A 13,792-nucleotide genomic window follows, 5' to 3' on the forward strand; every position below is an offset into this window, starting at 1 on the left:
ACGTGGGGAGTCCTGATTCCTTCTATGGGAACACGCACAGCTGCCAGGCTCCCCTTGAGGGCTGAGTACCCAGTTACTCCTTCCTTTTTGCTCGGCGACAGATGAGAGGAGCCAAAAAATGTATTTAGGGTTCATTATTCCTTCCCCCCACCCCCCAAAGAAACCAATTATACTTCAAAACCTGATCATGTGTTGCATGATCCAGAGGAAGGTTGGCTTTCTCTGTTCAAGCACGGTGCCTGCTCAGTGCAGGATGGGTCTGTGGGTATCAGCTCTCAGGGTAGCGGTCCAGGCTCACCATCCCCACTTCACTAGCAGCTTCTGTAGACCGCCCTGCTTCCTGCTCTTCTTATTCTGTTCCTCTACCCAGGGTGGAGCTGATGTCTCTAGAGTGCTGTGGGTGTCTCTGAGAAGCCCAGACGCACCCTGGAGGCTTCCATTCCTGAGTTATCACAACAAGCAGATTCTTCTTCTGGATCTGAAATAGCAGAACCACGTCTTAGGCATTGTTCCAAACATGTGAGAGTTCCTAACTTGCTAAACACACTGCCCTATATGATATGGATGAAGAAACCAAGGCACAGAGTGGTTAAGTAACTTGCCTAAAGTCACACAGCTGGAAATGCCACATCCAGCTGAGACTGCAGCCTAGGTAGGGTGGGTCCCACACCCAGAATTCCGTGTGGGAATGCGGTGATATGAACCTGGTCTGTCTGTCTTTCCCTCTGTGCCCTTGAAGAGTCCCTGGTGACCTTCCTTCTGCTCCCCCATTCCCTGGTGACCTTCCTCCTGCTCCCCCATTCCCTGGTGACCATGTCCACCTCCTTTAACCTGGGATTCTGTGGCCTGAAGCTGCTACATTCTGGCAGGTGTGTATATTTGAGTGAATATCTGTGTGGAGACTTGATCACACCTCACCATATAGATCGATGTGCAGGACCTCCTGACAGGGTACCCTAAAATGGAACAAGAGGGTGAGGTAATGGGGACTCTATGACGAGTGGAGATGCCTTGGCAATGCCAGGCGACCAGGAAGTGGGAAGCTCTTTCTCCACAGTAACTTTCCATTCGCCTGCCCCACCCCCACTTCTCCTTTCTTGCCTTTCTAATCCGATCTTGGCATTTGTGGAGATGTTAAACAGATCACGCCCTGAGAGCATGGGGGACCCTGTGGCTGGGCCCACTGATCTCATTACTCTCTGTCTTCTCAGCAGGTCTGCCTCCTCACTGCTCATTCAGGCTTGGGCCTAATCATCTTAACTGAAATATTAAACATCCACAAAAATGAATTTCAATGAGCCCTTCTGGCTCCTCCTCCCAAGCAGTAACCGGGAGATGGCTGCACACGGCAAAGGGTCTCAGTCCTTCGCTCAGTGTCCAGTCCAGACTGGGACTGTCACCTCTGAAGGTCTTTCAGTCTTGGGGGGGATGGGAGCTCTGTGAGGTAAAGACTAAGGGGGAGCCCCACGACTCAGGAACTTGTCCCTGGGAGCTTCTCTTTGAGCAAACGAGGCTGTAGGCTTTAATTCCCCCAGAGGATTTTCTCAGACCATCAACTGCAAGCTTGCTCTTTCTTCCTCCTCCTCAAAGCTAAGCTGCCGTGTATGAGAAGATTACTGACCTTAAGGTGCTGGAGAGATGGTCACTGGCTGCTCTTTCTGAGGCCCCAGGTTCGGTTCCCATCACCTATATCATGACTGACAACCGTCTGAGGCCCTCTTCTAGCCTCTGCAGCAATACAAGCACATTGTACCCAAACAAACACACAAGTAAAACATCTATATACATAAAAATATTTTTTAATGGGGGCAAAAGTGGTGTCACACACCTATAATCCCACACTGGGAGGCAGAGGCAGGCAGATCTTTGTGAGATCAAGGCCAGCCTGGTCTATATAGCAAGCTACATGACAGCTAGAGTTACACCGAGAGAATCTATCTCAACTACTCCCAAGAAAGCTGCTAATTTTATTTTATTTACTGCCTATTTATTATCTTATTGTTGTATTATTTTATTATTGAGGATGTGTGTGTCATGGCTTGCATGCAGAGGTCAGAAGACAACTTTGTGGAGTCCCTTTTCCTCCTTTAAACATTTTAAAATCACATTATTGATTTGTATTTGTGGGTACACACACATGCACACATGTTACAATGCGTGTGTGAAGACCAAAGAATGGCTTTTAAGGGTGGAGCGTCTACTTCCACCTTTATGTAAGTTCTGGGGAATCAAGCGCAGGTCTTTAGGTTTATGTGGAAAGTGTTTTAAGCACTGATCACATTGCCAACCTGTTTGTTTATTGATTTGAGACAGACTTTCTCTATGTGGCCATGGCTATCCTGGAACTCTCTACATAGACCAGCTAATCTCAAACTCACAGAGACCGTCTTGCCTGTGCCTCTGGAGTGCTGGGATTAAAGGTGTGCACCACCATGTCTGGTTCACTTACTGACTTTTTATGAATTATCTATTTATTTGAGCAGGGTCTTCTGTACCACAAACTGGCCTGAACCTCACTATGTAGCACAGGGTGAACTCCTGATCTTCCAGCCTCTATTTCCCAAGATTACAGGTATGAGTCTTTGCATCCATTTCGGGAAATTACATGTAAAAATAATTTTATTGCTGGACAGTGGTGGTATATGCTTTTAACCCCTACACTTAGGAGGCAGAGGCAGGCAGATCTCTATGAGTCTGAGGTCAACCTGGCTACAGAGCGAATTCCAGGACCGGCTCCAAAAAGCTAAAGAGAAACTCTGTCTTGAAAAACCAGAAAATAAATAAAGAAATAAATAAATAGTCAGGCAGTGGTGGTGCACACCTTTAATCCCAGCACTTGGGAGGGGGAGGCAGGCAGATCTCTGAATTCAAGGCCAGCTTGGTCTACCTAGTGAGTTCCAAGGTAGCTGGGACTATACAGAGAAACCCTGCCTTGAAAAAGCAAAACAATAAATAAATAAATAAATAATGGAGCTAGGAGAGGTGGTTTATGCCTTTAATCCCAGGATTTGGGAAGCAGATATAGGCAACTCTCTGAGTTTATGACCAGCCTGGTCTACGTGGTGAGTTCCAGGCTAGCCACGGCTACAGTGAGACCGTCTTATTTTTAAACCATTTTATGGGGGTAGGAAGATGGCTCAGAGGTAGAGTACTTGCTCTACCTATAGAGTATGAGGCCTGAGTATAGGCCCTATAGAGTATGAGGGCCTGAGTCCAAGTTCTTAGCACCCACATAAAATGTCGGGTGCATTGCTGAGTCCGAGTCCCCTCAGTGGGCAGTCAGGGAATGTGGATTCCTGCTTCTCTGGGCCGTCATGGGTGGCCTGGCCAGCCAGTGAGCTCAAAGTTCAGTGAAAGGAAGATGGTGAGTGATTAACACTGGACAATGACAATTGGTTTCACACACATGTGCACAACACACATACACATACACAAAGACAGCTTATTTAACCTACTTTATTCAAAATACTATTTTGACATTCAGTACATATAAAGTTATTGAGATAGCTTATATTATTTTCTTCCATAAAGCCTTCAAGGTCCAAAGTGTATTTTAAATTTCTGGCTTATCTAGCACAGCCACATCTCAAACACTCAAGAACTGAGAGGCTGTGACAGCCACACTACCTACAAGTCTGCGGATTTCACTGTGACCGCTCCCTCTACGGGATAGGAGGAAGTCGGCCTCAGCTTAGAGAAACTGTCACCCTTGGGTAACCTCTGCTCTTGCTGGGAAAACATCACTCCTGACAGATGGCAGCTTATCTCCCTCTCACCATTAACTCTCTCTCCAAAAAAAAAAAAAAAACAACAAAAAAAAACAGATAAACAACTGAAATGATTGCTAACCCAGATGGGCTCCTGGGAAGACGCTTACAGCCACTAACTGGCTCACCTGCATCTGCTGTTCTCTCTGGAAATGTAGAGGTGAGCAGACCGCAGGGAGATCCCTCCATGGTAAGCATTCAGCTTGTCACGCTATGTTTTTGCTCTGGGGAGCGGTGTTCACAAGTCCCAAACTCTTTGGGGATTCTGTCTCCCGCCTCTCAGAAGATCTCTGCTGGGTGCCATCTCTGTGAACAGCGGAAACTGGTGTGTGTGTGTGTGTGTGTTGTCAGGCAGCTATTTTGAGAGCTAAGATTCTATGTTTCACTTACCCTTCTTAATTAGAAACTAGAAGAACAAATCTTGCAGCCAGTTCATTCCCTTTCCCTTCCCTTATTCAGTCGAGAGAGAAATAATTTACAATTTATGAGGCGCCTAGGGTGAAGAGAAAATTGATCTACCTGGGAAAGTCATTACAAAAAGGGAAATTCTGCCAGAGCGCTGGCCAGGTCCAGCAGTCTGAGTTTGAAAATGTTCTTGTCTTTGCAGAGATTGGCTCCGACCACGCTCTGGTGTGCTTTCGTATTTTAGGAACCCAGACTTCCAATATCTAGTGTCTGTCTACGGAACAGATGGAAAGCTTGGCTTCTGCGCCAGTAGAAAGGGAAGAAGCCTAGATTTTTCTACGCAAGCACAGTCTGCCCACGCTGGGGGCTGGGTTCTGAAAGACTGCTCAGAACCTCTTCTGTGGTTTGTTCTAGCTAAGTAAATGCACTATTGAAGTCAAGTGGGGTCAAGAAGAAAGGCTCGTTTCAGATACAATTCAGCTCAGAAATCAGTCTTTAAGTCTGGGAAAAGTGACCCCAAATCCAAGTTCATTCAGTTGAAGAGTAGCCTCCACCTTGCTTCAGTCAGTAGGATTCTGTTTTCACAGCCAGGAAAGGATAGGACTTATAGAGGGGCGGGTCAGGGGCGGGGCTGACAGCGGGGCGGGGCTTCGTTTCTCCGCGGCCCGTTGCCTAGACAACCTACTGCAGCTAGATGGAGACGGTTCCTCAACGCTCAGTGGGGCCAGATCCGGGAACATTGAGCCCGGAGCAATTGGAGCAGTTGCGAGATTTCAAGGTGCGTCCCTAATACCTGTTTTGATCAAAGTGAAGCTCAGGACAAAGGTCCCTCGAAGGAGAACCCCGGGAGAGCAGAGCAGGGTCTGTTCCTGGAGATAAACGCCAGAGGACTGGGTGGAGCGTCCCTGAGCCCAATCTGCCAGGCATTTGAAAGCGCAAGAAGAACCAGGTAGGGGTCTGGCCAAGTAGAGAAATGACAGGAAGTGTAGCTCAGTTGGTGGGAGCTAGCATGCTGGCCTAGCCTGCACCAGTCTCTAGGTCCCAATCCTCTCTACCACCCGTACCCCACTCCACACCACATACACCAGCACTGTGGGTAGAGGCAGAGAAACGGGAGTTTAAGGCCAGCTTCACCACATTCCAGAACAGCCCAGGCACTGTGAAACTCTCTGCCTTTAACGAAAAGAAATGCGGCTTCCTCAAAAGAAAATCTGAAAATTGCTTCGGCTTTCAAACACTCCAAGAAAAGACCTGGCTTGTCCCCCCTCTTCGCACCTCTTTCTAGGCTTGAAACCTGGATCTCTCTCCCCAGATCTTTGACTCTTGGTTGTTGCTCCTCAGATTCAGACTCGCATCGCAAATGAAAAGTACTTGAGGACCCACAAGGAAGTATCGCTGCTCATTAGCGGCTTCTTCAGGTACGCGGGCTGACAGGTTGGCCTGAGAGAGCTAGTAAGACTTTTACAGATCTTGCCGCGAGTAGATGGATAGATGAATATATGCGCTCTCTTCTTCTTTCAGACATTCTAACAGCTGCCCTCGGGGAGAATCTTCAGTTTGAGGCCAGGCTGAGTTGCATAGTGAGACTCAAGGAAAAAAATAAAACAAAACAAACAAACAAACCCCCCAGCAAAACTGTCCCCCCCCCGCCTTTTTGAACAGAGTCTCGTGTAGTCAAGGGTGGTCTTGAACCCAAACTCCTTATGTAGCATAGGCTAGCCTTGAACTTGTGATGGTCCTCCTGCCTGCACCGTCCCAGGTGTTGGAACTACACAAACGCACCAGTTCAGCTTGGTTTGGACCTTGTAAAAGTTAGAAAAGTCCTAGGATTTGACCTTTTGTAACTCTGACACTTGTGAATTTTCTTCAGTTCTCTCTACTTTAAAACACTGATTCTTTAAAACACTGATGATCGTTCACTCCAACTGTAAAAATAAACAATAACGTTTTTACCTCATGACAACGGGAGGGGGGAATGTGGCATTGGGGAAACAGCAGGAAAGGTGTTCCAACTGTACAGACTCTTGGTCCCTGCCTACCCCTGAGAACACTGGAGAAAAATGACAGGGGCTGAGGCAGGAGGATCACAAGTTCAAGACTAACCTGTACTGCATAGTGAGACCCTATTTCTTTAAAAAAAAAAATAGAAAGAATAATTTTGAGGCAAAAGAATACTGTTTTCTTAATTTGGTGGTAATCTTGTGGTCCCAGCATTTGGGAGGTAGAGGCAGAAGGATTCATGAATTCAAGGCTAGTCTGATGACAGAGTGAAACCCTCTCTTTAAAAAGCTAAAAGTTAATAGAGAAACAAATAGAACTCCCCATTTCCCAGTGTGTCCTAGGACATGTTTCTTCAGTGCACTCTATCAGAATAGTAAAATCTCAGAACCAGAATGGCCAAGTGGTGGAGGCACTGGGCCTAAGACAGTGGATACGGCACACACCTTTAACTACAGCACATGGGAGGCAGAGTCAGCTGGGTCTCTGTGAGTTCGAGGCCAGCCTGGTCTATGGAGAGAGTTCCAGCCAGGACTACATAGTGAGACCCTGTCTTGAAAAATACCTCCTAATGGGGTAACAGGAAAAAAACTGAAGAAACGCGACACAGATGGAGACCAGAGCGCTAGCTCGAGTTTTGTTTGCTACCGCCAGGTCAGCGTGGTTGAAATAACCCTGGTGACCATTTCTAGACTCTGTTCTGTTTCCCTGCATCAGCAGCCGCCAAACTTGTGACAGTGTTGTTAGTCTCTGATTTATGTTACTATCCCAGTGTTCGAAGCTAGTGGTACCGTGTGTGTCTCGTCTCCACAGTATCCATACTGTGATGGCATCTTGGTAACATTGAGGACCCTGCCTTTTACCTACACTAGCATCCACAAACACGGGGTTAGAACACTGTGTAATGAATGGGGGCATGGGGTGCTGGATGGCCCTGTGTCTCTGTTTGTCCAGGAAGTTTTCAGGAAGAGGCTGGAATCTGGGTCCAGCTGCTGCAATGTCCCTGCAGCCCGAAAGCCTTCATCTTCCTTCTTTCCTTTCTCCGAAGGCCGAGCAGCCCAGTCAGCTCCTTTGCTGTGCTGCAGCTCAGCTGGGTGAACTCCACTGGCTTCTCTCTGGGCTGTGGCATCTGAAGCATTTTTATTTGCCTGCGGCTTATTTTCTTCAGCAGTACCAGAGTGAGCCAGAATCAGTCCAGCTTTGTTCTAGAAGCTTTACCCAGTCCTGTGTGAAGAGGAGGATGAAGGAAGGGCTAGATAAGGCAGCCTGGTCAGTTCTGTCCTAGAGTGATGTGGAATGTCCTTCTGTATGCTGGAAATATGTGTTGTTTTTATTGGTTGATGAATAAAGCTGTTTCAGCCAATGGGTGAGAAATTGGAACAGAGACAGAGAGAGTGGGTGGAGTCGAGGAGACTCCAAAGGTAGTAGCTGCCAAAGGAGTAACACGCCACACCAGTAAGTCACGGCCTCGTGGCGATATACAGATTAATAGAAATGGGTTAATTTAGTAGTTAAAGCTAGCCAATAAGAAGCCTAAAAGGTGCCGGGTGGTGGTGGCACACGCCTTTAATCCCAGCACTCAGGAGGCAGAGGCAGGCAGATCTCTGTGAGTTTGAGGCCAGCCTGGTCTACAAGAGCTAGTTCCAGGACAGGCTCCAAGGCTGCAGAGAAACCCTGTCTCGACCCCCCCCCCCCCCCGCCAAAAAAAAAAGAAGCCTAAGACGCTGACCAAGCAATTGTAACTGTTGTAACTGATAACAAGCCTCAGAGTGGTTATTTCACAAGAGACTTCGGGGAACATGTGGATGGAGGAAAACCGGTCCAGAGGACCAGCAGGATAGGACCAGCAGGATGGGAAATATTTCCAGCTGCACTGGGGTCTCTGCTCCTGATATCTAAGCCCTATGAAGTTGTGAACTCCTCCCGCAGGGAGGACTGTCCTGCTTGGGCTTTCTGGGTTGTGGCCACTTAGCCCCTAGGCCTCAGAAATCCAGTGCACCCCGAATACCTGAGAAGCTGGAAGTATGGCCACTCTCAGACTTAGGACTGGAGATGCTGCGTCCACACGTGTGTAGGCACACACGTCTTCCCAAACTACAACTCTAGTCTGTTATTCCTTGTCTGGAAAAATCTTCAGTGACTTCCAACGTTGCCTTTTTTGTTTTTGTTTTTTTTTTTTTTGTTTTTTAAACAACCTATTGTTATATGCAGACAAATGACAGATCTCAGGTTGGATCAACTCTGCTGTACACATGACACCCTGGGTGGAGGAACTGAACTTCACTAGGACCTCAGAACCAAGGGACACAAAGTCTCACAACACAGGCCAGGCTGGCCTCTGTCTCCCTGGCAGTGGCCTGAGTTATGCTGCTGGCTTCTAACGGCACGAATCCAATGCCCTTTGGTCTTTATATACATGGCATTCTTGAATCCTTGCCACTCTGTGCCCGCCTCCTTCTACTCGATCTTGTTTCCCTTTCGTGATTGTGTGACCCCAACACATATTACCATTCCCATTCCCTTTCCCTTTTTCACAGTGCCAGGCAACCCACTGCCTCATGCTGAGCACATGCCCCACCACCCTTCCCCACCACTTCCCATCACGAGTCCTTCATTTCTCCTGCACACACGTCCTTCCTTATGCTGAGCAGACCAAGCTCTCTAGTTATTTCCCAAGCCCGGGCAGTCACTCCCCACCCCAGAGCTCTTCTCTGCATCATGGGGATGCAGCAGTAGATACAACCCAGCTGCTAACCTCAAGGCGGTCACAGGACACAGTACTGTTTGCATCTCTGGCCTTGGTTCTTGCTGTTTCCCTGGACTAGGAATGTTCTTGTCTTAGAGTTTTCTATTATTATGAAGAGACACTATGACCATGGCAACTTTTTTTTTCTTTTCTCAAGACAGGGTTTCTCTCTGTCGCTTTTTTGGAGCCTGTTCTGGAACTCGCTCTGTAGACCAGGCTTGCCTCGAAGTCACAGAGATTCACCTGCCTCTGCCTCCCAAGCGCTGGAATTAAAGGCGCGCACCACCATCACCCAGCAACCATGGCAACTCTTATAAAGGAAAACATTTAACTGGGGATGGCTTACAGTTTCAGAGGCTCGGTCCATTGTCATGGCAGGAAGCATGACGGCACACAGACAGACATGGTGCTAGAGAAGAAGCTGAGAGTCCTCCTTCTGGATCTGCAGGCAGCAGGAAGAAGCTGAGACTCACTTGGCCTTGCTTGAGCTTCTAAGACCTCAAGGCCACACCTTCTAATAGTGCCACTCCCTATGGGCCTATGGGAGCCATTTTTGTTCAAACCACCACATCATTCTTCCAAAGCACTGTTTAATAGTCTTTTAGCAACCACTTGAGGCTCCTTGGCCTTTTAGGAAACTTACCTTTTGTTTGTCAGGTCTTCCAGGCAGGCCTGTATTTTTTGAGTACATGCACATGTGTGTGTATGTGTTGGGTGTGTTTGTGTGTGGTGTGTGTGTTTGTGTGGTGTGTGTATGTGTTTATGTGTGTGTTATATGTGTGTTTGTATGTGTGTGGTGTATGTGTGTATGTTGTGTGTGTTTGTGTATGGTGTGTGTGTGTGTATTTGGTATGTGTGTGTGGTGTTTATGGTGTGTGTGTTTGTGTGTGTGGTGTACGTGTGTGTTGTGCGTGTGTTTGTGTATGGTGTGTGTGTGTGGTATGTGTGTGTGGGTGGTGTGTGAGTGTGTGTGTGTGCCATGTACAAGCATTTGGAGGCTGAATGCTCTATGCCCCATTCACAGGGCCTCACTGAATCTGGCGTGAGGCTGATCGATGGCTGGAGAGCTCCGGTGATGCCCTGGCTTCCAGCTCCCTCAGCGCTGGGGTTATAGGCACTGGGTCAGGGCCCAGCTTTCGACACGGGTGCCAGAGTTCTGGGTTCAGGGCTTCTTGCTTGGGCAACAAGTGTTCTACAGTTTCAGAGGTTTAGTTATCTCCCTAGCCCTGATTTTTTGTTTCTTATTTTAAAATCATTCTCATAAATTATAGTTACTTACATGTAATTTACACTTATGAATTTGTCTAATTGAACTGAATGAGGAGGGAAGCAAAATTATTGGACCTTGGACTTTGGCCAAGAGAGCACCTGGAACTGGAGGTGGCTGGCAGGCCACCACAGCCAGAGGCAAAGCAAACAATGAGGGAACACTGGCCTTGGGCGCTCAAGACCTGGACTCTCTCTCTCTCTCTCCTTTGTTTATTGTCTGTATAAACTTGGGCAAATGATTAACCTTTTTCGGTTTGTTGTTTTTTGTTTTCAAGACAGGGTCTTGTGACTGGAAGTTCTCTCTGTCCTGCTGTCCCCCTCATCTGTTTCTCTCTCACTCGCTAGTTTCCATAGCCGCTTATGAAATAATCACACAGAGGCTAATACGTTAAATACAATTGTTTGATCGATGGCTTGGCTATAAGTTAACCCATTTCTAGTAGTTTATATTTTACCATGAGGCTTGTGGCTCGCTGGTAATGTTCGTACCTCTTTCTCCTTCGGTGGCTACACGGCGTCTCCTCAATTCCACCTACTCTCTCTGTCTCTGTTCGGATTTCCTGCCTGACTTTACTCTGCGAAGCCATTGGCTGAAACAGCTTTGCTCATCAACCAATAAAAGCAACACATACAGAAGGACATCACACATCAGGGTCTCTCGTGCAGCCTTGGCTGGTCTGGAATTTGCTCTGTAGACTGGGCTGGCCTTCAATTTTCAGAGACCCGCCTGTCTCTGTCTCCCAAGTGCTGGGATTAAAGGCGTCCATCACCGCTGCCCAGCTATGATTAACCTTTTTGAGGTTTGCTTTCTTACATGTGAAATGGAGATATAATTGCCATTTTACAGGGACGTTATAAAGCAATATAGTATTAGTAAATGTTTTACGAAACCTAGAGCTTTCTGGACTGTCAGACAATCCCAGCATCCTGGTGATATCATTGTCATGTCTGTCTGCTGTGTGGCAGAGCTAATAGCATCTGAAGTCGTTAAATCATTTTTTTTTCTTTTTTAGCTTTGTTTGTTGTCTCCTGGCCTTGGGAAAGCCATGGTAAAATTCCTCAGACCATTCCAAGATCATGTTTTTGTCCATTCAGCATGAATTCCTTGAGGACCTGGAAGACACTCTTTTTTGCCATGTTTGGTCCAGTGTTTGTAAGAGTGTCAGGTACAAAGTCTGCTGGCTGCTCCACAGCTCCTCTGTGGCATGATAACGGCCTGGGTTTATTGGTGCTTGATGCTTGGCTCATGTTTTTTTGAGATAGGGTCTCAGTATGTAGCCCTGACTGGCCTGGAACTCACAGGGATCTGCCTGCCCAAGTCCCTTGTGTGCCCAGATTAGTGGCATGGTCACAGTCACCACACCCAGCCTCTCCAGGGTTTTGTTCCTTATCTTAGACCCTCTGGTTTTTAGCTTTGCTTTGTTTTGTTTTGTTTTGTTTGTTGTTGTTGTTGAAGATCCTCTGATTTATTGATGACTTCTAGAATGGGCAGGCCTGTCATTAATCTGCTTTCCAAAGAGCAAGATGGGGCAGTGGCCACACACACACACAGAGACCCCTCCCTTACCCGCCTTCCTTTTATTTTTTTCCTGTTTTTCAGAGAAATGTTTCTGAAAAGACCAGACAACATCCTTGAATTTGCTGCGTGTGAGTACAGAGGCACCGGGGTGTCACACCTTCCCGAGCAAGAAGCAGAATAGGGGATTTAGAGTTGGGCAAGCCTAGGGCTTTCTGTGGGGCCTGGGTTCTTCTTCACTTGATGTCACCCCAGCAGGAGCTGTTCTTTGAAGTCTCTTTCTTTCGCCTGACTTTTCCTCAAAATGAGGCCAGAGTGGCACCGAGGCAGTACTTCTCTTGGGGAGGATTGAGGGGAGGGGCGGGGCAGCCCTAGTCCGCGGGGAATCTCACAGTGGCGCCTGACCCAGGCTGCACATTAGGACCGCCGGGGGAGCATTTGAAAAATACTGATGCTCAGGCCCCGCCTCTAGAGATTTTTATTTAATTAGTCTGGGACGGGGGCCCAGCAACCAAGGTTTTGAAGGCTCCCCAGGTGGTTTTTAATGGACTCGGCTGCCGAGATGACTTCGGGTCAAACTGTGCAGAGTGGGAGCTGGGCGGGTGTCTTGGGTGCGGTTAACCCTGGGAGTCCACAGCGCTCTAAGCTCGCCTTCCCTGCCACAGCAGAACTGTGACTCACATTCTTCCTGGCGTAAGAACCGTCTTCTACCACCACGCTGTGAGCCCGGCTCTCCTCGGAGAGCGTGTTCCTAGAAAAGGTCTTTATTTCAGAGACAGGAACTGGCACGCCGAGTGGAGATCAGAATAATACTTGGTGTTCATTTGGGTTCTAAGATGGACCCAGACCAGAGCGCTCAGAATCCTGAGCCCTTGGTGGCTCCCTGAGCATCAAGTGGGCCAAGAGCCCAGGCAGGGCAACCTGCAGGAGCCTTGCCTGGGTTGCTTTCCTGAACGCCGAGATCATATTGTGAAGTAGAGACCACCAGTGAGTGTGGTTAGGACGAAGCCTCCGACTTATCAGTAGAGTAAGTTGTTGCCCAGGCTTTCCCCCTCAGCATAGATGATTTCGTTCTGATTTTTGTCCCAGACTATTTCACAGATCCAAGACTTCCCAACAAGATTCACATGCAGCTAATTAAAGACAAGAAAGGAGCCTAATTAGCAAAGCCACAATGCTCAGCTGCTGGGAGAAGCCAGAAGGAATCCAGCCTCGGGTGGGTGTTAGCCTTATTCTTGTGACAAGCAGCACGGGCTTATGGGTCTAGGTGTGAAGGAAGGCAAGCCGCAAGCCGGGGAAACTGCAGAGCAGAGCAGTGTGGGGCGGGGGTGCCATTTCCCTGACAGTTTAGGGGGATTAGAGGCTAGGACCCGAGGCCCGGATTGTCTCTGTGTCAGCGGCAGGATCTAGTGAACAGATTGAGAGGATGGGTGTGGGATGTGTCCTGGGGAAGTGGGGGACAGAGGGAGCTTCCCTCCTCCTACTTATACAACATGACAGAGCATCTCATGTTTTATTCCCACCCCTCACAGGCAGGATAATTCCTGAAACCACTCAGAAAGCTGGAGTTATTTTTAGTAGTTTGTTTGCTTTTTCTTCCTTTTTTTATTTTTGTTTGTTTGTTTGTTTGTTTTTGCTTTCCAAGACAGGGTTTCTCTCTGTAACTTTGGAACCTGTCCTGGAACTCGCTCTGTTGACCAGGCTGGTCTTGAACTCCCAGAGATCCGCCTGCTTCTGCCTCCCGAGTGCTGGGATTAAAGGCGTGCGCCATCACGGCTCAGCTGTTTTTTCTTACTGTGAGGTGGGAAAGGCCGCATTCCTAATCTCGCGTAACCACTTCTGTCTTGCAGGGTCATCTGGAGGCCTGACAGCCCTGTTGCCATCAGTCTGGGTCTCCAAGCTGTGTGGGCCTCTTCCTCTCACAGAGGTTTTCAGAGATGCTCATTAAATGCAGACCCGCCTGCTCTCTCTCTTACCTTCATTTGGCCGGAGGAGGAGGAGGGTGGGTGAATCATCCAAGTCACAGCACCAAATCTTGTTCTTTAAAAAGAATATGATGGGATGCCCCGGGCGGCTCGCGGAGCAGCTCCT

General features: G+C 48.1%; 1 protein-coding gene across 2 annotated transcripts; it reads left to right on the forward strand.

The window, feature by feature from the left end:
- The first annotated feature begins 4,817 nt into the window (after positions 1-4,817).
- Riiad1 (regulatory subunit of type II PKA R-subunit domain containing 1) lies at positions 4,818-13,662 on the forward strand. Of its 2 annotated transcripts, XM_048427961.3 has the most exons (5): positions 4,818-4,950; positions 5,514-5,590; positions 11,786-11,832; positions 12,791-12,917; positions 13,552-13,662. In XM_048427961.3, the coding sequence occupies exons 1-4, from the start codon at positions 4,867-4,869 to the stop codon at positions 12,859-12,861; spliced, it is 279 nt and encodes a 92-aa protein (XP_048283918.3). In that variant the 5' UTR covers positions 4,818-4,866; the 3' UTR covers positions 12,862-12,917; positions 13,552-13,662. The 2 variants fall into 2 exon arrangements, with proteins under 2 accessions (XP_048283918.3, XP_085534134.2); XM_085678008.2 differs by lacking the exon at positions 12,791-12,917.
- The last annotated feature ends 130 nt before the right edge of the window (positions 13,663-13,792 follow it).

The sequence above is a fragment of the Myodes glareolus genome, chromosome 17 (assembly GCF_982192425.1).
Source record: "Myodes glareolus chromosome 17, mMyoGla1.1, whole genome shotgun sequence".
In the NCBI taxonomy this organism is placed as follows: Eukaryota; Metazoa; Chordata; class Mammalia; order Rodentia; family Cricetidae; genus Myodes; species Myodes glareolus.

Bases quoted from the DNA above. Each gene is read 5' to 3' on its own strand.
- Riiad1 (XM_085678008.2), top strand. From the start codon at position 4,867: ATGGAGACGGTTCCTCAACGCTCAGTGGGGCCAGATCCGGGAACATTG. The intron at 4,951-5,513 runs GTGCGTCCCTAA...GTTGCTCCTCAG, and splicing joins AGCAGTTGCGAGATTTCAAG to ATTCAGACTCGCATCGCAAA. The intron at 5,591-11,785 runs GTACGCGGGCTG...CCTGTTTTTCAG, and splicing joins CTCATTAGCGGCTTCTTCAG to AGAAATGTTTCTGAAAAGAC.